This window comes from Tachysurus vachellii, chromosome 8, assembly GCF_030014155.1.
Source record: "Tachysurus vachellii isolate PV-2020 chromosome 8, HZAU_Pvac_v1, whole genome shotgun sequence".
Classification (NCBI taxonomy): domain Eukaryota; kingdom Metazoa; phylum Chordata; class Actinopteri; order Siluriformes; family Bagridae; genus Tachysurus; species Tachysurus vachellii.
Window position 1 is genome coordinate 13,421,329 of NC_083467.1, and position 25,535 is coordinate 13,446,863.

At 40.4% G+C, this 25,535-nt stretch overlaps 1 protein-coding gene across 2 annotated transcripts in view; it reads right to left on the reverse strand.

Moving 5' to 3' along the window:
- The window catches only part of caska (calcium/calmodulin-dependent serine protein kinase a), a 126,510-nt gene that overhangs the window by 56,209 nt on the left and 44,766 nt on the right, over window positions 1-25,535 (reverse strand). For both annotated transcript variants that reach the window (XM_060876354.1, XM_060876353.1), the window contains exon 2: window positions 2,931-3,043. In XM_060876354.1, the coding sequence (XP_060732337.1) occupies window positions 2,931-3,043 (113 nt within the window). The remainder of the gene's footprint in view (window positions 1-2,930; window positions 3,044-25,535) is intronic.

Below are 25,535 nucleotides of genomic sequence, written 5' to 3' on the forward strand. Positions count from 1 at the left end.
GAGATGTTTTAATGTGTGCCATAGAGGGGAAAACCCCCCCAAAGCAAAACAGAGTCATTCAGTTATATATGAGAGAACCTACAGGATGATATAATGCAATTCTCCGAGCTAGAAAAACAGAAAGCAACATCTATCCTAATCATCCATCTAGCACTCCAACATTCCTCCCAGGTTGTGCTTGTTATTTTATCCAGTCTGTGCATGGCTACGCTGTCTGCTTCAGTTTGCTCTGTCCTCCATTCTGCCTGGCTTCTTTACATTAGCTGCTCCCACAAGCCCCTGACTGGATTAGCTGCTCGATGCGCCTTCTGCTCAGCTCTTGACTCGAGCTCCTCACATTTCGCTCTCCATTAACACTTTTTCTGCAAGTCTTCACACTGACAAATTTATCTCCTTGACCCTGTTTGAAACACTGACGCTGCATACCAATAAGAGATTCCCTTTACAACAGCCAAAAACAACTGCTAGCACACACAGTTAGCGAGTGAACGAGACCTCACACGTAATTTAAAAATTAATTTGATTCGACTGCAGCACTTGAAGGAAAAATTCACCCTGAATATCAACCTTAATAAATAACACATGATTTTCAGTGACGTCCACCATTTATTTTGTTCTGACATTTCACCATGTTCCACTACTTTCACTTTGGCTAACGGATTCCTACATTAGCCACAATGCTGTTTAAATACCTGCCATGTTAAGCTCTTGCGTTCTGAAAACATAAAGATAGCAATGCAGCAGTGCTTTAGTCCTTCAGTCCGCCCAGGACCATCCTTTCCTCATCTGCACACGGTACTAAAAGTGATTAGCTTTCAGATCGTATTCATTATCAAACTATCATCTCACAGATCTCTAACTGGCTGAGCCTATACTTAGCCATAACTCAACACAGCAGAGACAAACAGCTGCGCTGTATTTGGAAACTTTGCTTGTAATGTCTGCCATCTACACAAAGCTCGATTTCATATTAATAAGGCATTGAACATCACCGGGAAACAGTGGCTACAAACAAGAGTCTCATGCCGTTTTGTATTTAATGAGCTAACAGCAAAATCAGACCGTTATCCCGTATGAAATTTGTCCCCAAATAAACATGACTGTAGCTGTGCTAAATTCCCACTGGAATAACAATCATACAGCATCAACCAACAAATTAGTAACATAATCACTAATCTCACTGCAATATTTCAGTCTAAACATGTTTAATGAGTTAAAGAATGAACTTTTATTTTTAACCATTTAACTCTGAAGTTAATATGCATCCTTCCCCTGGAGGCTGGATGGAGAATCACTAACTAACCAGAGCCGTACTATTTGAACAGAGTGCTGTAGAGGACCACGTCAAATACTAACAAAGCATCTTTAAGAAAATAATTCACACACGTACTAAATAAATGTGCTAAAAACTAAAAGTTAGAAATAATGGTTGATCTAGAAAACCAACAAGTTAGATTCTACCTTCTTTATTACCTGACTAAACAGTGCATTTTACAGAAATTCTTAGAATCCTTGATAACACAAACACACACACACACACTCTCTCTCTCTCTCTCTCAGACTCACACAGCTCATTCTCAATACTCAAAAGCCTCCTTCATTTCTATCACTACATTATTATACATGTATCTATGCACATCTGGTCCTCACACTAACAATGAAATGGCATCTGCAGTGCAACAAGTCACTTAAATGAACAAGACACAGTCGAGCCACAAAACACAATTAGAGGAGACAGTGCTGGCTTGGTGATGAGGTGAACACACACACACACACACACATGCAGAGATAGATGGCCAAGGTCAGAGCTGTGAGTAATTACAGCACAGAGCCAGACTCTGCGTGCACACACACACACACACACACACGGACACCCCTTTAATTTAAAGTAAAAGTAAATTATGAGCTAAATATATGTTACTAGTTGGATTAAATAAATCTTCACCTGGGTTATTTTTTTAAAGCCCACATTAAAGGGGTTAAAGGGTAAAAAAAATGATTACAATTATTAAGTGTGAATGAATATTAAGAAATATTTTACTCTACATTTACAGTCAGCTAATTAGATCGTCTTTTCTCCAAAAGAATTGTTTTTGTTTGGGCGGAATACTGTTTTATCAGAGGAAGCAGAAGGCGCAGTGTGAGATCAGAGTGATGTATTTTCCGAAAAAAAATAAAAAAATAAAAAAGTAGACTAAACTGCAGGTTTTGGCAGCCTGGAAATGAAATGGCAGGAGACTAAGTGTGTGTTCTAGTGTAGGATCAGTAGCTCAGTCAGCTCTTCGCACGCAAAGTCCTGCTGAGAAGACACAATTTAGATGGAATGTACCTTATTACAGTACATTAAAGTAGAAACTGATAAATTGGAGCATAAAACTTTTATCCTTATTAGAAATCCCAGGATGCATGAATATAGATGAATACATATGTTCAGAGACATGCATACACACCCACACGTGATCTGGCAGACCACAATACCTAACTAGCTAACTAGTAATAATCTAGTCCGAATTTACATTGTTATGTTCTATGTGATTTATATAATTCGTAAAAATACACCAAAGCCTTTTTCTTCATCACTACTTTTTCAAGTGCATCATTCTGTCATTTTTTAAGCAAATGTACCAACAAAAGGTTTTAAAGACAAAAAAAGAATCAGAATCAGCAAACAAAACAGATGGAAAAAAAACAAGCAAAAAAAAAAAAAAACCTTTCCCCAAATTGGTCTTGATAAATCCCACCCTACAGTCAACTCAAATTAGATCGAGCCACTGTGATTGACAGGGGAGAGAGAAAATGGTCGAATTTTATTTCTTGGTTCTTGGCTGTCTCCTAATAAAAGGGTGAATGCTCTTTCGTTGTGCTACTCGGAAGCCTGAGTTTTAGAACACTTTAAAGCAAAAGTGTGAATGTATGTGTTTTATTCTCACCTTCTGTACTGAGGCCAGGGCTGGAGGTGAACTTCGCCACGTCTACAATCTTCACTGCAAACTGTTGGCCCGTCTCTCTGTTGATACATCTCCTCACCACGCTAAATGGGCCCCTGGATCAGAAAGACACAGACAGACACGTGAGGTTAGAAGCTGGATTCAGCGTTGGCATCCTTTTATTGTGTACATTTTCATAGCTCAACATTTTTACACCAACGCAGCAGACAGCCTCAGATCTCGCTCTCAGCATGAACACAGCGAATGTAATTATGGCTACAGAGGTCTGGCTTTAGTGACACGCTTTTACCACAGAGGCAGTGGTGTAATTGAAATTCATAAAACAAATCCGGGAAGGACCTGAGCAGCAAGTCCAAGACATGGTGTCACTGCCTTCCTCTGCCATCTAAATATTTGAGCAATTGTTGCTTTTGCTTTGGTGTGAGTGTGTAATCCAGGCCTGTGGGTCTGCACACATCTCTTTCATCCATCCATCACACACACACACACACACACACACACACACACACACACACACACACACACACACACACACACACACACACACACACAATGTAATAACTGCTTTAATATAACTATTAATAAGTGGACCCAACTCTAGAGCAGCTCGAGGATATGCTAAAGCAAGTGGTTTTTAAGCATGAAAAGATGTATGAGATGGATAGTGGAAGAGGCTAAATTTAGGATTGAGAATGTATGTATATTTAGCTTGAGAGGAAGAAGAAAAGTGAGGCAGTAACACAATGACACAGGGCTACACACTTCACAGACTCTTGACTGGGTCACGCTGTCAGACAGAAGGCAGGCACAGATTCAGTAGGAGGAGGATTACTGTAGCCTCTCATGAGTCTAAACCTCTAATTAGAGTGTATGTGTGTTACACGGTTCCTCTTGATGAACTGCTCCTCCTGTAACTGATTTTATTTTTGGGGGTGACAGAGATGTACAATGATGTTTGGGAACTTTGACAAGGGCTTGATTTGATTTCTTGGCTTGTGTATGTGTGTATGTGTGTGTATACTTGTGTGGGTGTTTGTTGTCTCGCTGTGTCACTACTCGGTATCTCCGACAAGGATAATTGAATATTTACTTTTGAAATCCACCTGCATGAATGTTTTCAGTGCATCAGCCAATCATCCAGACTTTATAATGTGGGTTTGAAATGAGATCAATTCTTGCACCAGTGTGTAGGGAACAATATGGGTACTTACTAAACATTAGAAGAAGAGAGTATGATAGCAAAAATGTAATGTTAGATGTCCGTGAATGACGGCTCGTCTGAATTTCGAATGATATATTTGGACCGCTTTAGCTGTAATCCTGAGCCAAATAACTACTATTTAATACAAAACCCTGGTGTTATTTGTTGCCATTAAACAGATTGAGCAGCGTGGTCTTGGCATCCTAATAAGTCACTTGGTGATGATCTCTCTTATGAGTAATGCATCACTGGCAGCTTTAGAGAAAAATGGCATGTGCAGCAACAGCTCACTCGTCCCGCTTATTTATTTCATTAATTTAGACATTTGTTTTATAATTCATAATTCCATATGTAGGGCCAAATATAAAATATTGGTTCAGAACAAATTTGTTCCTTCTTTATTACAAGCAGATGTTCTAGATGTACAAACAATTTCTGTGTAGGCGTGTGTGTGTGTGTGTGTGTGTGTGTGTATGTGTGTGGGTGTGTATGTGTGTGTGTGTATGTGTGTGTGTGTGTGTTTATGTAAGGTCATGTAGTACAATCTTAAGAAGCTAATCACAAGCAATTTTTGATTTTTCTGTGCAGCCCTCTTTCATCAACCACAAAACACAACTTTAATCAGCTTGATGTAATAAAGGAGTTACGAAAGAAAGAAAATCTTCCTGTATCTTCTCTGTACACTTTGTTTCCTTATTACCTACAAGATGTATCATAACTTTTTGACCATCTTACTATTGCTGATGACTTGACAGTGTTACTGTTACTGCAGTGGCCTTGTTTAGATTAGAACAGCAGCACCATCGTTGTCAAAATAAAAAAATAAATACAAGGCATATTTTGACTGTTTTATTTTTATTTAGCATAGATGAAGCTCATTAGACTCTTCGCAGTGTCTTTTCCATTCTTCAGTAATCACAGCCAAGAATTAATTTGTAGTTTACCAAAAGGTTGATGAAGGGCAGTTCGACTTGATGGCAGTCGACTGCTTTGTTAAAGTGAACTGAACTATTTAATGTATCAAAAAAATAAATAAAAATAAAAAAACAAACATTCACTGGAAGCCCATATTATAATGTTTAACAACTGCAGAAGGGAAAGTGTAAAAAGGGCTAACAGTAGGCGGGGCAGGAAGACTAAACATCTCCATTATAGTTCCCACATGTACAACTCCCTTCTGCCTCGATGCTAACACTCGTGTCTCTGATCTGCACAGTGATGCCGCTCGGCGACGGAGCAGGAAAGGACACATATTAAAGGGGCACATTATCACATGATCCTGCTAATTCCAGAGTGAGAAGGCCCCGGGTTTCCCCTTAGCTTAGTCTTTGGAAACAGATGGCACAGAGCCCAAAGCTGCTTTACTGCCAGAGCCTGAGGAACAACAGCCTCACTCCATTCTAATGCAACCTGGACTCCATACTGCTTCAGTCAGAAGTACAGTGTCACACACACACACACACAAACACACACACACACACACACAAAGTGTACTATAATGAATATGGACTGTTAATCTAATTGCATATAATCTCCACTCTATATTTTGCCCTAAAGATTAATGGAACATCTGTAGAAGTAAAAGTAACTTTGGGAACAGCATTTATGTGGTCAAATTAATACGACCAAAGGGCATGATATACATTTTTTTAGCGATCTCCAGATAATTTTGTGAAAGAAAAAAATTCAACCGTTCACGGAGACTGAATAATGAGAAAACGTATCTGAATCGTACCTTAGTGTCTAAACGATCAAAATGGTACATATTCCCTTGAATGATGCCTTATTACTGCTGCAGTAAAGTTGGTTTCACGTTAGTTATTCACGGCACTTCCAGAATACTTCAGTGAATGTTTAAACAGAGCCATAAAAGGTTCATTAAAAAGCCTTACTGACTAAATACGCATCAAAATCACATCATGTACACTTATGTCCACATTCAGCTTGTATTAGGAACAGGTTTCTGGCACGTTTCAGGCCTTTAATCACTGTTATTCTTCAGTTTCAGTTTAGTGTACTTTTTGAGCGTAAACAACAAATAGCACATGCAAAAAAAATTTCGTTTAAATATTGCTTCCACCTCTTACTGTGCACACAATGTCACTCAGCCTATTAATCTTTGCAGATCACCTGCAACACACCCACAATTACACTGTGTGCACAATTATTAGGCAAGTGATTATTTTGACCATATCATTTTATCCATAATTTCCAACTCCAAGCTGTATAAACTTGAATACTTATTGGATTTAATGCATATGAGGTGATGTGCATTTGTGTACCGAGGGAGGATGTGGCCTAAGGAGATCAACCCCCTATATCAAGGTGCGCATAATTATTAGGCAGGTTCTTCTCCTCAGGAAAAATGGGCCAAAAAAGTGATTTAACTGACTCTGAAAAGTCAAAAATTGTAAAAAGTCTTTCAGAGGGATGCAGCACTCTTGAAATATCTGATTTTGGGGCGTGATCACAGAACCGTCAAACGTTTTGTTGCAAATAGTCAACAGGGTCGCAAGAAACGTGTCGAGAAGAAAAGACGTAAATTAACCGTCAAAGATTTGAGAAGAATCAAACATGACGCTACCAGGAACCCATTATCCTCCTGTGCTGCCATATTCAACTGCAACCTACCTGGAGTGTCAAGAAGTACGAGGTGTTCAGTTCTCAGAGACATGGCCAAGGTAAGAAAGGCTGAAACCCGACCACCTCTGAACAAGACACGCAAGTTGAAACGTCAAGAATGGGCCAAGAAATATCTGAAGACAGATTTTTAAAAGGTTTTGTGGACTGATGAGATGAGAGTGACTCTTGACGGACCAGATGGATGGGCCCGTGGTTGGATCACTAACGGACACAGAGCTCCACTTCGACTCAGACGGCAGCAAGGTGGAGGTGGGGTACTGGTATGGGCAGGTACTATTAAAGATGAGCTAGTTTGACCTTTTCAGGTTGAAAATGGACCTCTCCATTTTTCCATGGAACTCTCAGACCTACTGCCAATTTTTAGAAGACACTTTCTCCAAGCAGTGGTACAGTGGCATCTTTCAAGAAGACTGATTTTTATGCAAGACAACGCTCCACCACATGCATCAAAGTACTCCACTTCGTGGCTGGCCAGTAAAGGCCTTAAAGATGAAAAACTAATGACAGGGCCCCCTTCTTCACCTGACTTAAACCCTATTGAGAAATTTTGGGCCCTTCTTAAGCAGGAAATTTACAGTGAAGGTAAACTGTAGACCTCTCAGAACAGTGTCTAGGAGGCTGTTGGTTGCGGCTACACAAAAAGTTGATTCTGACCAGATCAAGAAACTGACTGACTCCGTGAATGGAAGGCTTTTGACTGTTATCGAAAAAAAGGGTGACTATATTGGTCACTGAGCGTTTTTTCTTTTGAAATTTCAGAAATGTTTATTTGTAAATTTTGAGTTTATATTCTTACTTTAACAGGTAAAAATAAACAAGTGAGATGGGAACATCTTTGTTTTTCATTTAATTGCATAATAATTCTACACACTAATAGCTGCCTAATAACGGTGTACATATAGATATTTTCTTAAGAAAGCCAAAACTTCACTTTTACTACTTAAATGTTCAAGTTTGAGGGTTTAACATTTTGGATTGACCAAGAGCACTGTAGCTGTACAATAACAAAAGTAATCCTCAAAAATACAACTTGCCTAATAATTGTGCACACAGTGTAATGCCCTTGCAAATACAAATTAGAAAACCGCTCTTAGGGATCTTAGTAAACGTAGTGTGATGTAGCCTGTAGTACAGACATGAGACATAAAGTACAGTAACTGATCAGTGATAAAATGATGGTGAACATGCAGAGGATGTTCCAGTAAACTTCCCTGCTGATGTTTTCAGTCACTTGCACCTGTGTCTCGTTTCACCCTGATAAGCGCCATTATTAGTAGTTCCTGTGTCTCGCTGTCAAGCTTTTGTCTTGACAGCCCTAGTCCATAGTCTGCTTGTATCTTCTTGTTGATTGTTCTGCACTTTATGCAATAAAAACCTCCTCTTGCATCTGCTGCCTCTACAAAAACCTGACAGCTCTCAGTTACTCTGTCTGAGAATAATGTGATGCTAGGTAGTAACGAGACGGATAAATAGTAATACTAAAAAACAGAAGGGCTTAAAAAAGAAACAAAACATTCTATATTAAAATAGAAAAATGCAGTTACATAACCTGACCAGTAGAGTTGAGAGCGAGTGGGCATGTGATTTCAAGAGACTCTTAGATGTCCAAATAAAGGAAAGGCAATAACGCTGAGTAAGGCTTTATCACTCAGACAGCCTTTAATCTCCCTGAGTCATTACATCGATTTCAATCACTATACATGTCTCCGTCTACAACAAAGCGCTCCTGTGTGTCTGCTCACATGTTCTGTATGTATAAAGACACCATGTACCCCCGCCACCGCCTCCCCACAAAAAAATCCCCACCACGCTTTTTCCCTTTGTCACTAAACAATCTTTTGAATTGTCGCTCTGATGTGCTGTGTGAAGGGTGCAGCAGTTCCCATTTACCCACTCAAATGTTCTCAGTGGAAGCTGTGGGTCAACTCAAAAGGGTCAACCAGCATGCAGTAGGAACCGAATATATGAAGACCAGCTTGTTGCTATAGCAATGAAAATCATACAATAATTTGTATACCAGAGATAAATGTTTATAACCAGAGATACATCTGATTTCTGAACTGGAAAACGGTCTGAAAGTTTTTATCAGACAGATCAGTTCTTCAGTTTTATGTTACACAAACAGTATAAACAACTGCATCAATGTGAAGTGTGAACGCTCACCAACATTAACTGTACACTGTATGCTTGGGTTAGGAAAGCTTGGTAGACCCTCTGCCAGATAAGCACATCCCTCAGTGAGCCTAAAGCATTATGGGAGAGCTAGCACTGCCCACCAGCAGCTGCTGCTATAATCACATGATACGCCACTAGTGGTGATGTGCTGCAGGACACAGTAAGGGGCAGCCTTAGTGCCAGATATAACAGGGCATTGTGCCCATTAAACAGGGTGCAAGGCCACACACACACACACACACACACACACACACACACACACAAATGTGTGGGACTTGTTCTTGGCAGAATGAAAAAGTGGCTGCTAAATACAGGGAAAGAAGATGGAAAACAGGCACATGCTGAGACTTCCTCAGCAGCACAGAGGAAAATAGACTGGCAAGCAGAAACATGAGACAGGGTGAGAATGAAAGACAAAGATGCAAAAGGAAATTGTGGAAAAAGATGAAGAATTAGAAGAAAAGCAAAAGATGAAAAATACACTTTTTAAAAAAAGTGGGAGGAAGGCGAGCAAGTTGACTTCAGGTGGTGTTTGTTCACAGCTGGGCTGCATTACAGAGAGAGAGCTGAGGGTTAACATGACAAAGAATCTCATGCACCCTCAGCATGCGGGAGTTGACTTGTCTTATACTTCTGTGAAGATCAACATAAAGGTATATGCATGGAGAGGAGGGTTGTGGGTACGGGTTTACAGCTTCAAAATCTCAGCTGAATGCTGTGCAAAAGACTGGATGAGCAGAGAAGTGGATCTGAGTGCACTGGTGAGCGGTCAGTGTTACAGTGGACCCAGAGTCTATCCTGGGAACACTGAGAGTAGAGCAGAAGTTCACCCTTGGTCCACCATGCAACTACCCAACCACACACTTATACACACCCAGAGTCCAGTCCAACAACTTCTGAGAAGGAGGAGAAACGACACACACATAGAAACCCAAGGTCAGGATCAAACCATGGAGCTTGGAGCTGTGAGGCAGCAATGCATATATTGTGTACGTGTGTGAAATGCATATAGGACCGTGTTGCCCACATTTAGTAATATGTAGGGTAATACAGGACAAATGTATGCAGAATATTGCCTTAAATGATTCATTTTAACATTTGAGCTAAATTCTTCTTTAGTTGAATTGGCACAGGATTAAGACAAAAATAAATTTCCTATATTATTATAATTTCCTATATTACAAATGCTATTATGTGGTTTGATCCAGATCAGCAATGTCTGTGTTTTTTGCTGTCTGTGCCCCAAACCGGAATCTCTTCTACGCTCCAGTGCCTATTCGATCGCTTGAGTGCCATCCTGTGAATGGAGCATGATCACATGACCATGTGACGCAAACGTCTGAGGTTGAGAGAAAAATCACCCGGTTATAAGCTCGCTCCCCCTGTGCTAAATTTATCGTTGTCTGGTTGTGAAAGTTTTAATAACAGAGGAGACCTGTAAAAAAATGTGTATTATAGATTTAGGTCTAATAAATAAATGCAATCTAAATAGGGTTTTTCTCATACTTAGGACTTCTTCTAGGCATTCTCTACAGTGAAATAAACGTATTTATTTTACATGGTTAGAGAGAGAGAGAGAGAGAGAGATAAACTAACTATGGATTAATAAACACAAGCAGCATGAATGTGTAACTCAAAAACACATGCCATATAAAGTTTAGCATATAGGTTAAAAAAAACACGTGTTTGTGTGTGTGTGTGTGTGTGTGTGTGTGTGTGTGTGTGGGTGGGTGGGGTGGGGGTTCAATACTTGCCATATTTGTGAAAATAAGCTCAGTATAATTGTAGGCTGTAAGTAATTAGAAAAGCTTTACTCTGTACTAAGTGCACAGATGCCATTAGGATTAAAAACTTGTTCAAGGTTAATTAAGCACTAACCCTGGTAATAAATATATAAATAAACATAAAACACAAGTCAAGCTGAATCACCTCCGAGTCTTTAGAGGGCAAAGTTAAGCTGCTGTGAGTATAAACATGGTGCTAGTATATAAAAAAGGAAAAAGAAAAAAGAAGTGACTACTCTAAACATAACAATACATAATTACACAGACAAAACAACACTTAGACGTGTGTGTGTGTGTGTGTGGCTGTAGCTCACTTAAGCACCACTGTATACACACACTCACTAACGCTACATCTAGGAGACCTCAGTGGAGGCACTGCAGTGTTTCGTGGCCTGTAATCAAGTGGGGAACTTGCACAAGGGGCAGCATAAGTTTTTCCACGTTTTAAGCACTTATCGTACGTCAGATACAACACTGAGCATGCTTTGTATGTTTTGAGCATAAACAGCACACCAGGATATCTTATATAAACAAGAACCAAAAAAATCCAATATATACAGCATGTCTGTTAGCTTGCTGCTTTTTTATTTTCATAATATTCAGAACATCTATTCATAAGCAGTTTTAACAACTTAAGTGAGAGTAGACTTCCACCTGATACAGGAATCACCTCAAACACAACAGGACAAACATAAGAAGCAGGGAATTCTACGGTTTTACAGAACACTCTTCTTTTTAATGGGTTTATTAAGAAGTCCAATGTAAAAGCTATGAAGTATCAGGATACTGAATCGCATGTAAACACGTTCATCTAATTATTAGCAGAATTAGTTTTCATGCAGTTGTTAGATACACATGGAAGCATACTTGTTTTCAGAAAAATTCTGAAGTTAATTTGGGTAACTGTGGCAACAACCATGTATGGGTGGGATGGTCACGGGTGAACATACTGTTGCCCATGTAGTGTAGTTTATAAGCTGTCTTTGAAGGACATATGAAACAAAGTAAATTTATCACTGCTAACCAACAGGCTGTAGTGAGGCCAGTTTTATATATAAACACATGACTTCGGTCTCACATGCTCTCGATGAGCTAGGCAGGCAGAAGCTTTCATCTTTGAGAAAATCAGCCGAAAATTAAGCCAGTTTCTAGATTCTACTCGAGTGAAAATAAAAAGGTTCCTAGCTTTAAACATACATAAAAAAAGTCAAGTTCTCATGTGGAAAAACTACTTTCAATACCTCTTACGTACCTAAAGCTTCTAAAGAAAATTTACCAGTATCTCTGGATCATTTGGCCACCGCTAGTTATCTATGAAGTGGCTTTGTAAGATTAGCACTATCTAGTTTGCTTATGAAAGAAGTAATTAAATGTAAAACATCCTGTTAATAAATTGAAATGAATTTATCTAGGGAGCCAAAATAGATGCCTCATTGTGTAAGAGTCTGAGTTACTAAAACTTAGTGTACTTTGCGGAAGCAGGGCCAGGGACATCCTCAATTCCACACTGCAGGCTTGTATCTTGTTCATATCCAGGGTCACAGATGTGTAGTGTTTAACTACATTGTGTAGCAGAAGAAGGTTGCTGTTAATGACACTGTGATTTACAAAGATGGGTAGTTTAATGAACAATAAAAATGTAAGGAGTGACTAGTATGTTTCTTTGTGAAAATGAAATTAGGCAAGAGAACAAGTATTAACTTTCAGTGTATAATAAATATCCTGAAATAATATTGAATTATAGCAATAAACTGCAAATATTCCAGCGCTGGAAAAGATGTCAAGGTGGAAATGAAAATGTCAGATGTTAGGGGGAAAAAACCTTTTTTGCTGCAAAAATTTTGAATGAGAAACATCAGCAGTACCCTTGCTAATTTTATAAAGCAATCGGCTGGAGTCACAATGGCAGCCGGATGCCGAGGGTGAGAGTTGAGTGATCAGTGAGAATTGTATAGGCTCAGCTCTCCATCTCAGCACACAGGAAGCTGTGGAGGAGAGCAGCTGCACACTGGAGTGCCATTTAAAGCTGCTGTGCAGAGAGAGCCAAGCTTTCATAGCAGGAAATCAACACACTGCTGCTCACCAGAAAAGTGTCTGTGTTCACACACGTGTGTTGGATTCCGGACGTCACTAATGTGGACAGCATGAAAGAGTATTTGTACAGCAAGGCAGTGCCTGACCCACACCCACTGCTCTTTGGTAAGAGGAACCGTGACAGAAAAGAACAAGCACTCTCCTCAGACTTCCTTTAAAACCTTAAAGCATGAAATGATCATGAGTGTGAGATAAGGGTGACTAAGGGAGGCTAAGCTAAATTTTACTATAGCTTTGCATAACCTTCCTGTACCATATACACTTATCCTTTACCACTGAAACTGCATGTGCTTTTTCCACACCCCTCGCTTATCACACGCTATAGCTGCTTGGCTATAAATACACACAGGAGGTGATGTGCAATTACACACTTTAATGCTTTTTTAAATTATAGCGCTTTCAGGTTCAAGTATAAGGAATGAAACTGTCACAAATACACATACCAATCTAAAAAGTGCATTTAAAACTGGCTGTGAACAAAAATTTCTCTCTCACACACGGACACACACAGGTATACTAGCATATGGTTAAAAAAGTGTCTCACTTTAATGAATTCATATTTTTGAAGTAAAAAAAAATTCTATGAAATGATTTGCATTCAGCCAATAAAATGTCACGAGACAGTTACCATAGCTCCAACACCAAGTTGAACATATTGGAAGTTTGAAACACTGGATAATGGCTAGATGATAGATGATAATGGCTAGATGAAACATACTGCTTTGTGTGAGAGCATCTCTCAGACTTGATCCATAAATGATACAAATTCTTTGAACAGGATCTTTGTGGGATCATTTTAAATGTTATTTACTTTCTCAGCATCTGATGGACATCCCATGACATCATTCTGTCTCTGTGTAAAAGTTGCTCCATGTATTTGATAAGAAACATTATAATAATACCATAAATAATCAAAAATCAGCCTTACACAACATCAATATTGAGACAGCGATGATGAATTGTAGCTTAATGATGAAATATAGTGATGCCTATTGGTGGAAGGTACAAAAACAAATAAACTCCTTCTGCTGCTTCCTTGAATGTCAACTCAGTTGATTTAAACATTGCATCTTCCTGACCTGAACAAGCACAGTGGAAAGCCAATAATGTAAATGTCACACGCATTTCAGTGGTCTGATCCACGGCTCGTGTACACAACAGAGGGCAATAGTAATTTCTTACATTCTCCCATAATTTTCTAAGAGTAATACAGCTGATAACTCATCTTATACAGTGCCTTATATTCAGCAGCACACATCCTCACTACAGCAGTCACTCAAATACAGCACACTACATTACGACGTTTCAGACACTTTTAAAACACACCAGTGCATGTGTTTTACAGCAGCATATACTTAGAAGGCAAAGAATCTTGTGTTTTTATAAAAAAAAAAAACCATAATGGTGAGTACTGTAAAATGAGATAATCTGGCACGTTTGAAGTTAGACCGGAGAGCAAGTGTGTGTTTGGCCGTCTGTCATTTTGCATCGTATTCTGATAATAGCAGGTTCTCAGACGTGTTTACTTACAAAATGGACCAGAATCTCTAGTCAGTGGACTACATCACAAGAGTATATGGTAAATGAGCCTATCTATATCTCTCACTGTAGAGACCATATGGAGTCCATTTTACAAAAAAAACATCAGCAGCCAAACAGAAAGAAACACAAGTGGTTACTGAAATGAACTGTTTCCAAGCACAAAGCAGTCCACCTTGGACACTTTCTCAAAAAGGCAAACATGTGCTTTCACATACAGTACAGTGATTTACTGGGTGCAAGTCTCCAGTCGCTGTACTATGAAGCCTCCAATAGGTGTTCCATCCTTCTGGTTGCCATAGTAATCAGTTTATCAGTGGGTGAATAAACATGCATTCCACTAGACAACAAAACATACTGGAGGAAGAGTTCTCATATACAAAATTCAGCAGTATATTTCTGCATCGTATCATATCAGAAGAAGGAGAAGAAGTGTATGCTCTTTGTCACAGATCACATTTGCTCTACTGTCTTCACTCCGAATGGTAGTTGCTGCTCCCGGTCGCTCCATATTTGCATCAAGTTAAAGATTTCTCAGCTTTGTCGCTGGACACACTACAAATGGATAAAAGTTGTATTGTGTTTTTCTTTATGAAAAAAAATGAAGAACATTTACATATAACTGCACAGCCAGTCATGTTGAATTTCTCTCACATACAGTCCAGAGTGTGTATTCTGTATGATTACACACTTCCACAGACCCAGTTAAAGCATGAGCTCTGCTGCTAAAACACTGAGCCACATGCTGGATATAAATAGTTTTTCATATCCTGATGAGGCATGAGGTCTGTATAGGGAAGGGAGTGGCAGAGGTCAATATAAGTAATGCATCAGCCAGTGCAGGTATGTGCTGAGTGATTGTGATGCTGCTGCTCTGGTGACAGGCATTTACCTTGTTACCTTCTCTGGGAGCAAGGCAAAGCTGCCCTGGTGGAAACTGTTCAAATCGAATTATTATTTAATGCATATTTAATGAGCTGTGACCCAATCTCAATCCAGTGACTAAGTTTAGAGTCGCTCTGCTCTAGTGTGTGTGTGTGTGTGTGTGTGTGTGTGTGTGTGTGTGTGTGTCTAGCACAAACACGCACCCTAGGCCAGGCAGCGATAAAGAAAGAAAACTTCAGTTCACCAGCAGTCATAAACCCTGCCACAGAACAATAGCAGAAAGACTTCTCTTACGATTAATGAATCAATTAAAGTGTTATTTCTCAGCAGAGAACAAACCATAGTGAGATGAAGTCTAATTGAATTGTTTGCAGCACAGACTAAAGGGGAAACCCGCATCCATTTCTCTTTATGTCCTGTGCTCTCTTTATCTTCCCTTTACAGCATGGTGGGAGTCCACACTCTGGAATAGATGAACTTTCATACAGAAATTAAACTGGTGACTGATAGCACACAGGAGCACCTGAATATGTACCCAAGTGTTATTCAAACCTCCGAGTCTCTCTCTCTCACACACACACACACACACACGCACTCACACATACCCATGTACGCTTACTATAACAGTGAAGTGTGTGCCACTTTCCCACCACTCGTTCTGGCTCAGTCTGGAGTGTGTGACTGTTGGTGGGAATCTCTGACCGAGTTGTTACTGCTTGCTCATCGTGTCCATTACTTCATAATCCTCAGCAGTAAACCAGCTATTCCTCAGAGAGTAGATTTGCTAACAGACGCCATCCCAGCAGTGATCTTATACGCACGCATGTTAGGAATTATACTGTCTGTTCTGATCTGGTGCGATTTCAGTCCAAACACCTCAGGCTCCTCTCTCCATGCCGTAAAGCTGATAAGCCGTTACAGCAAAGGTCTCAATTATCATAGTCACAAAGAAAGGCTTTCATATCTGGCCTGACAATAACACATACCACAGACCTGCTAACCTTTATGTAGTTTGTGTTATGTAGTCTGAATTTTAAAATCCAATACTCTGCTAGAGTTATCACTCTAAAATATACCAGAATAGTTTTCTTTTTCCACAGTAAAAAGGGCAGATGAACCTATTGACATATGATTCTGCAGTTGTGTAGGTGTTTTTAATATTAACAGACACCAGGAAGTCCCCTTCCTTCATCTCACATTAGAAATCTGTTAGCAAGTAAGTATATATCAAAACTATATTTATTATGGGGGTCAATAAACATTTATAAATACAAAAACCCACCTCTTTTGGTGTGGAAAAAAAGATTCTGCATAAATCCAACAAACATTCAACCAATCGCTCTTAAGATATCACACTAACGATCATCTCAGACGGACGGAGGGGAAGACAGACAACCTATATACATAATGTCTGTCTATTACTGTGTATGGCTAGAGAGCGCAGTGGTGACATGTCAATGCTGGTTACAAAGATCATTCTGTATAAATCCAACAAACATTCAACCACTCGCTCTTTAGATATCACACTCATGAAAAACTCAGATAACCAGAGGGAAAGATGTACAAATGACAGTAAATGGAACTCAAGAGACAGTGGACAGCTAAGAATTAAGTGTACATACATGCACACATACATACATACATACATACATACATAAATACATACATATACACACACTAAAAACTTTATTAAGAACACCTCCTCATTCATCCAATTACCTAATCAGCTAATCATGTAGTAACAGTGCAGTTGTCTTGATAGAATCATGCAGATTCGGACCAGCGGCTTTGTGCAATGTTCAGTCAACTATCAGAATGGGGGGAAAATGTGATCTCAGTGATTCTGACTATACCATTACTGGTGCCAGATGGGGTGGTTTGAATATTTCTGAAACTGCCAACCACCTGGGATTTTCACACACAACGGTCTCTAGAGTTTACACCGAAAAAGCAATGAAGAAAAACGCCTAAGTGGGTGACAATTCTGCAGAAGGAAAAGCTTTATCGATGAGAGAGGTCAATAGAGATTAGCCAGGCTGTTCCAGCCTGACAGACATGCTACAGAAACTCGGATAAACTACAATTATGGTAAGCTGAAAAAGATTGCAAAAGGAACAACATGCCAAAACCTGAAGCAGATGGTCTACAACAGCAGAAGACCATGTTGGGTTCCACTTCTGTCAGCCAAGAACAGAAAGCTGAGGCTGCAGAGGGCACAGACTCACCTAAACTGGGTAGCTGAAGACTGGAAAAATGTAGCCTGGTCTGATGAATGAGGATTTGAATCCTGATTTCGGCATATAGATGTACGCAGAGAAAAATCTGTCTGCGATATGAGACTAATTTGGCCTAAATGATTGACGGCTATTCGGCTAAGTCAGTCTGCACAAAATCGAACATATTTTAAAAACATACAGCCAGAATACAAGCTCAAAGCTGCTCATTTCCTCCTCTGAAATGTTTCATTTTAAATACAAGCAGCTGGTCCTAGCACTCTAAATCTCCCCTGTCCATCTGAGCTAGGCACAGCAGTCACAACCAAACTTATAATGGTATACAAACAACTAGATGTACGCTAAAGTGCACACTTATTGCAAGGACAAAAGCAATATTGCAGCGTTCAGTCACACAGGAGCAGAGCAATAACCTCAGCACCTGTCCTGAGCCATCAGTGGAAACCAGATGAAACACGCAAACTGATCTCAGTTGGGCACAATGCATCAGTGGACCACTGAGTGCTGTCTGGTTACAAAATGCCAGCTGAGCCCAAACACGGAGTTCAATCTGTAATAACAGATACATAGGACATGAATCTGAGCAGTTATAAAGGAGATGGATAAATAAAGAAACCACTCAGAGAAGCATTGGCTGGCAGTAAGTAGTAAAGAAAGGCCTCTGTGTTTCACAAGCACCAGAAAGCCATAAAAGTAATCATGACATGACATAACTTCTTCCTTTACCTTCAATGACCCTCAGCATCTGTGAGAAGTCTGCCAAGAGAGCCAAGAGGGAGGAGGTGCAGAAAGAAAAAGAGAAAAGCGAGGGCGAGAATGTGGGCAGACAGGCAGCCGGATGAGTTCCCGATCTCAGGGCTCTGTGCTGGAACAGACAGAAACCTTAGCTCCTATTACAGTTCTGTCACGCTGAGCCTTTCTCCACCTCCTGAATGATTTCCTGATATGTCTCACTAGGGCATACGGACAAGCAGACAGACACAGTCACTTTTCTCGAAAGACCTATTGCAGATTTTCAGAGTTTTTCAGCATTTAAACTTATAAAGTGGCAATTAGTTTCCATTGTATTCCTATTTTGTTTCCTACGCTTTCACACAGCGTCTGCAATGCTTCTCTCTCTCAGCTTGTTGCTACTCTACAGAGAGTACAGCTGGTGGTGGTGGCAGGGCTTCATTGGAAACAGCCGCTGCAGCTTATACCAGTGCCAGGCAGGCACTCCTCCACACTGCCCACAGCTGGCACCAGCCATCAGTCGGACCCACAAGCAAGGCGCGTGGGCATGCAGGGCATGGCCCAGGCTGGGGCATGTGTTGTAAAGACTTTTCCCCCTTACAGAGAAAACACATGGGGAGAGATAGATGACTGAACAAGAGACAGAAAGAGAGAGACGAATGAACAAAGATCAATACTGCCATCCGCTGTGCAGAGCTCTAAGATGCATTAAAGAGAGAGGCAACTAGAAAACAAGAAGCACACTAACCATTTAAAGCAATAATATCCAGATTTATTTATAGTCCTAATTGAATTGCTATAATACTATACATTTTAATATTTAGAGAGGAAACTGTTTTTTATTCATTTTCAGTACTTGGGTATGTCCTGGGTTTTATTCAGTGAAAGATATGAAATCCTGCTGAACTGTGGTTGCGTAACACCATATGTCAAAATGCAAAATGATCAGAAGCACATCAGAACATACTGAACCAAACTCGTATGTGGAAAACATGGCTAGTTCCTGCATCTGATGCAGATTGTGTCGTGGTTTGTGAAGTGAATTTCAGACCATCGACTTTTAAAAAGGACCAGATCTCAGCTTCTACATTTCACCACTTACTGTATAAGGTTTGGGCTTGGGGGAAAAATACAAGTATAAAAGTGAACCAAGACTAGAAATTTACCAGTTTACCAGCAGTTTGATTAGAAACAACAAACCCAGACACTGCTTTCACTATGATTGAACTTTCCATCAGTCTAGTTTCTGTTTCTCTAAATACATGTGCAGATTGTTGTCTCCCTCACCACAGGTCCATATTACAGCTCTTTTATTTCATGTGGTTGCCTAGTGGAGGTGGTATGTTTTTGTACACACCTGCCTGTGTGAGGAAGACTGCAGGACAAACCCCAGTGTGTGATGGGTTGCTGATTTCATGAGGGTTACTCTAGATGTTAATCTAATCACCGTCTTACAAATTAAGCCTGTATAAATCTGAGAGATCCCAGCAGACGAATGATGAATGCTAAAGGTGTGTGTGTGTGTCAGTTATGATGTAACTAAAATTACACATCAAGAGCATGAACATGATCTCAGTGTTCCAGCAGGCTTCTGCTAAACACTAGTAATGAGCCATGACTCCATTTCAGACGTTTCCACCAGGGTGCCATGGATTCAATGCTGAGCTACCAATTTTCCTCATAGATTTCTTATTCTTTCCTTCCCTCTCTCTCGTTTCTTCTTTTTATAAAAGCTTGTCAAAAGGTGAGCTCTTACAGTATCTATCCCCTCTGTCCAGAGACAATATCCTGAAACAGGGATCAGTTTTTGAAGTGGAGAATAGAATTGCACATGCAAATGCACGTCTTGCTCTAATGGGGCTGATGCAAGCCGAATCCAGAGCCAGTAATGAAGTAAAACACTTGAGAACCCTGACACAAAATTAAGCATCTCTAGCAAAAAGCCAGCTGTAGTTGTTGTGAAGTGTCCTGTACTGCTCAGTGCTTGTGAGTAAATTGTGAAGATTTACAAGAAAGAGTGAGTATGGGGGGGAAGTCGTGTCCTAATGGTTAGAGAGTCTGACCTAAGGTTGGGGGTTCGAGTCTCGGGCAGGCCACGATTGAGGTGTAAACTATCCCAGATGGTAAAAAAAATAGACATAAAAAAACAAGATTGGCCTTATCCTAAACTACACAAAAATGGCACACAGGGCAGTTTTGCTAGCTTACAGTTTCAGGTCCACAGTTTGATCATGACACTAGCTATGAGAGGAGTTTCTATCTATAAGGAGTTTTGTATGATCCCTCATGTAGGTGGACTGGCTACACAAATTTGCCCTAGGTGTTGTGTCCCATCCAGCATGTAGGCCCTGCCTCGCACCCAGTCTTTGGATCCACTGAGACCTTGACCAGTATAAAGGGGCTACTAATGTCCAATGAACTAAATTACTCCGATACAGTGAACGTTAGAACCAAGTGTTTTTTATACATTCTAATTCTGATATGTTTTGTAATTACAAAAGCGTTTGTTCTTCAGTGTCCACTTGGTATGTCAGGGTCAAGACAAAAGAAAGAACACATAACGATGTCCCTAGGCAAACCATGAACAGTGTGTGTGTCACACAATGCCATGTGTCACACAGAGCGCCACCTCCAATCCATTTCACACAAACGATTGTTAACTGTGTGCTCTCAGGTCACGCTGGAGTCAACAGCAGCTTGAGAGAAAGGACTGTTACACAGTGAGGTCTCCAGAGTCAAGCATGCAGGGAATTTTTTGCTGATAAGAACCATAATTATCACTCTTCATCACATGGGAGTCTCCATCAGCACCAGGGTTTAGTGATTCTCAGGAGCATATGATATGAAACAGTACCGTCAACCTCCAGCCACTCGGCAGTGTTGAGCATTTTATTATCAGGGACTCAAACCCAAATCAGTGAAAGACTTATTTACTTATTTAAAAATGACAAACGTGTGAACGTTTTGATTGACTCATAGCACCCACTTAGGAACAGAAACATAACTCAGGCTAATTGATTAAAACAGTTTTTTCAAGTATTTAATGGGAATCGAATATGAATAAGACTATAATGTTATACAAGCCCAGGGACAATACTGTCCTCATGACATATCCACAGCAAAAGATTCTGTCTCTTGGCAAGCAAAGAAAATTATTATTTTTTTAATTAAATGTGTTTATTACACTGTAATATTCCTGTTAAGAAAAAAAGTTTATTTATTTACAATATATATTCTTACTACCACAAGGTGTTGCAGAGCCCAGGTAGTCACATGGCACACTTGTATATACCAAACCCAATAATCTCTGTATTGTCACTAAGAAGGTAATGACACACTTGGCTGAGTTTGTGTTGATCACCACCTTTACTGCTGGTCAGCAAACACAGTGTGTGTCATGCTGGAGAACAGCCTTATGAGGGAGACAAGCCAGAGATTCACACTGGAACAAAAAAGTAGGGGCCATTTAGTGCAGCCAATCAACCTAACTGAATGGGAGAAGGACCAGAGAACCTTGAGGAAAACCACATGGACACAAGGAGGACATGGGGAAGACAAGGAGAGGACACAAAAAGGGGATCATACAGGAGGAAGAAAGGCATGTACTGTAGCACAGAGAGAAGACAAGCATGGGGCACAGGGATCATACAGGAGGAAGACAGGCATGGTGCACAGGGATCATACAGTGGGAAGACGAGCATGGGGCACAGGGATCATACAAGAGGGAGACAGGCATGGGGCACAGAGTGAAGATAGGCATATGGCACAAGGATCACACAGGAAGGACACTGGGAGGACAAAGGGATCACACAGCTAAGAAAAGCGGGGAGCACAGGGAAGACATTTCTCCTTGTTAATTGTTAGCACATACAGTTTATTATAATAATATTACATTGTCATATCAATATGTGTTACTAAAAGTCACCTTCCCCATCACTGAACACTTTTATGACAGTGTGTGTTTGTTCATGTGGGTGTATGCGTTGTGCTTGCAAAGGAAAAACCTGAAAGTGGCAACGATTTCATGCTCCATTAGGACTCCACTAGGACATGTTGGAGTGCATATTTTTGTCCTTCCAGCCACAGGTCTGTGTAATGTCACTTTCATCTGCCTCACATGTTGCTCTGGTGGTTATCAATCAAAATGGATATTGGTGTTATCTACAAATATAATTAAATGCCAGATAACTTCCACAGGGTCTGTGTCACAGGCTGCCAGAACACCATCCAGAGTGGAGCCCCTGAGAGCAGAGCAGGAGAGATGCTTCAGAGGAGCAGCAGAACAGTGACAGTGAGTAGGAGGAGGAAAAGGACACCTGTACAGCCTCACAAAAGGCTCAACACAGTCGCTGATGGCTCATGTGCGTCATTGCTCAGGTGTACAGCTTCCATACAGGCTTTAGAGGAGTTTGTTAGTCTGGTTGTGTTCTTCCTGCTGCAACACCTGAGACACATGCCAGATAGCTTCAACTGACAAAAAAAAAAAAAAAAAAAAAAAAAAAGACATTTCTCTCATATATTCCTGTGTAAAAGGCAGTGATGGAAGCACTGATATGTGATAGCTCACTCAGTCAACTTTTGATCCAGGCTCAGAAGCACAATGCGCACCCTGTGCTGTTTATAGCTCTTCACTGAAGCGGTCCTCTCGGCCAAACATTAACATCTGTGCCTCACCAGCATAATCCCCAGCGGCATGAGCAAACAGGCAGCCTCTCACGTATAAACAACCAGAAAATGAAAAGTAAATATGGTTAATTTTTTATTGGACTTTAAAAACACACACACACACAGACCATAAAAGGTCTGAAGGATGCCAGTCAGCCATAATGAGCTGCTCCACATGTACCGAATTAGGCAGATAGTGAGTCCATGTGTGTTTGTAATTCCCCATTTTCCAAACTGCTGCCTATAGGCACTGAACTAAGCTGCTTTGTCAGCAAAAGAGGTGTATTACTTCCTGTGGCTCTGACTTTGCACATGGCCGGGTGAACAATGCAGAGCTGCTTTGCTGTTTGGGTAGAAACCAGGGACAGTTAATGCGCTAATACCACCCTGCTGTGAAGTGTGGCCACCCAGCTGAGATACAAGACAGACAGCTGTCAGCGAAGCAGCACAATTTGAATAAACCAGTTAAATAACCGCTCTCTACCACCATCGGTGAGCGGAAAAGCTTCTCAGAAAACATTTCACGGTGAACAAAACTAGACAGATGAAAACTAGAAAAAGACCAGGTGATATTTCTTCTAATTTCTGACTCACACTGTGTGATTTTTCCTTGTCAGACTGTACTTGTACAAACTTGATCCCCATGTCACACTGTAGGATCTCAGTTGTCATCATGTCAGACTGTGCGGCAGTCAAGACACGTCAAATTCGGACGAACACAAGAAGGTTTGTCTGGGGTTTTACGTCATCAATCTGTGACTCGTTCAGACCGCATTCTCTCACTAAAATCTCAGGTAGCAGCTGCAACTAATCTGTAACGTTAATTTTGTTTATGACAATCCTTGATTATAAAAAACAGAAAAAACTTCATCTTCCCTGATGTGGTTTGAAGTGGTCGCACTAGTGCATCATCCGGTTCAGTACTCCTATTGGTTCTTGGTTTGAAGCTTATTGTAGAGACGTCACACTGCGTCACAAGACGTCACACTGCGTGTAAACTTCTGGCACTTCCAGAACTTCATCGGTGGAAAAAACTGATAGCAACGGCCATTAATCGTGTCCATGTCAAACCAGCCATCAAAGACAACAGATTTTACCCTTGGATTCTAGAAATCTTTTAGGATTTTCAAAATTTGTACCAGGCGACCAGATCGTGGCCAACATCACACAATGTGAGAGGAGCTTTAGAAACATAGGCTGTTTTGTGCTTTCTGTAATATAATCCCTGCATCTAGCCACTGTACTGTACACTGACACTTGATTAGTTTCCAGTTTTACTGCTTAATTCTACAAGCCACTTACAAATAACCCTGTGATATAACACACACACACAGAGTCTGTATAAGAGACATTATCAGTGCATTATCAGTGTCGCTGCTGCCAAAAAGTTGTCGAGCAATCTGTCAGATGTTAAGTTAACTGTCTGGGATTGTGGCACATAACTGAAGTGTTGTTCCAGAAAATCAATATAAAATAATGCAGTCTCTTTAAAACACATTTTTAAACAGACTGCTCAGATTATTAGCCTCATGTTGGATTCTAAACTACTGAAAGCTGTTTCTACCTTGATGGAATAAAGCAAGAGCAATAATCAGAAGTTTCAAATGTAAAAATGTTTATTATCAGCAGGAATAAAAGGTTTCTCAAACCCATGGTCGTGTGTGTGTGTGTGTGTGTGTGTGTGTGTGTGTTGCATGTGCAACATACAAAGTGGCTATTACAAATAAAGCTTTATAAAGCTGATGCTGTAAATCTTCTGTTTCTAAATGATTTGTGTTTTTATGTGTGTAAAACATAATGAACCCTTTTTTGAGCACATAAAATAGCAAACAGATGAGAACTGCCATGCCTTATAACACCTCCAATGCTATTACGATAATTAATCTAAGAAGTGCCAACTAATTAAATATTAATATGAAAAAAAAAAAAAACAGCAACTGTAGTGTTTTTAGTAATTCCAGGCTTATTACATTTTTGCACGATGTGTGTGCTCTGGTGGATTTCTAACTCAAACATTAAATCCCAGAGGGCAAGTTGTGTGAAGCTAGGCCAATTAGGTAGAACGTGGTGACAAGGTTCAAGCCTGTTTACACTACTGTGTGCCCAACAGTGCTGCCTGAGGGCTCACACACACACACACACACGCAGAGAGAGAGACACACACACAGAGACATACACACAGAAATACAAGCACACACAGAGACACACACACAGAGAGACACACACACACAGAGACACACACACAGAGACACACACACAGACATACAAGCACACACACAGACACACAAACACAGACAGACACAGACAGACTCACAGAGACATACACACACACAGACACACAAGCACACACAGACAGACACACACACAGACATACAAGCACACACACACAGACACACACACACACACAGAGACATACAAGCAGACACACAGAGATACACATAGATACACACAGAAATACAAGCACACACACAGACACACACAGAGACACACACACAGAGACACACACAGACACACACACAGAGACATACAAGCACACACAGAGACATACACACAGAAATACAAGCACACACACAGACAGACACACACACACTCACAGAGACATACACACACACACAAGCACACACACAGACAGACA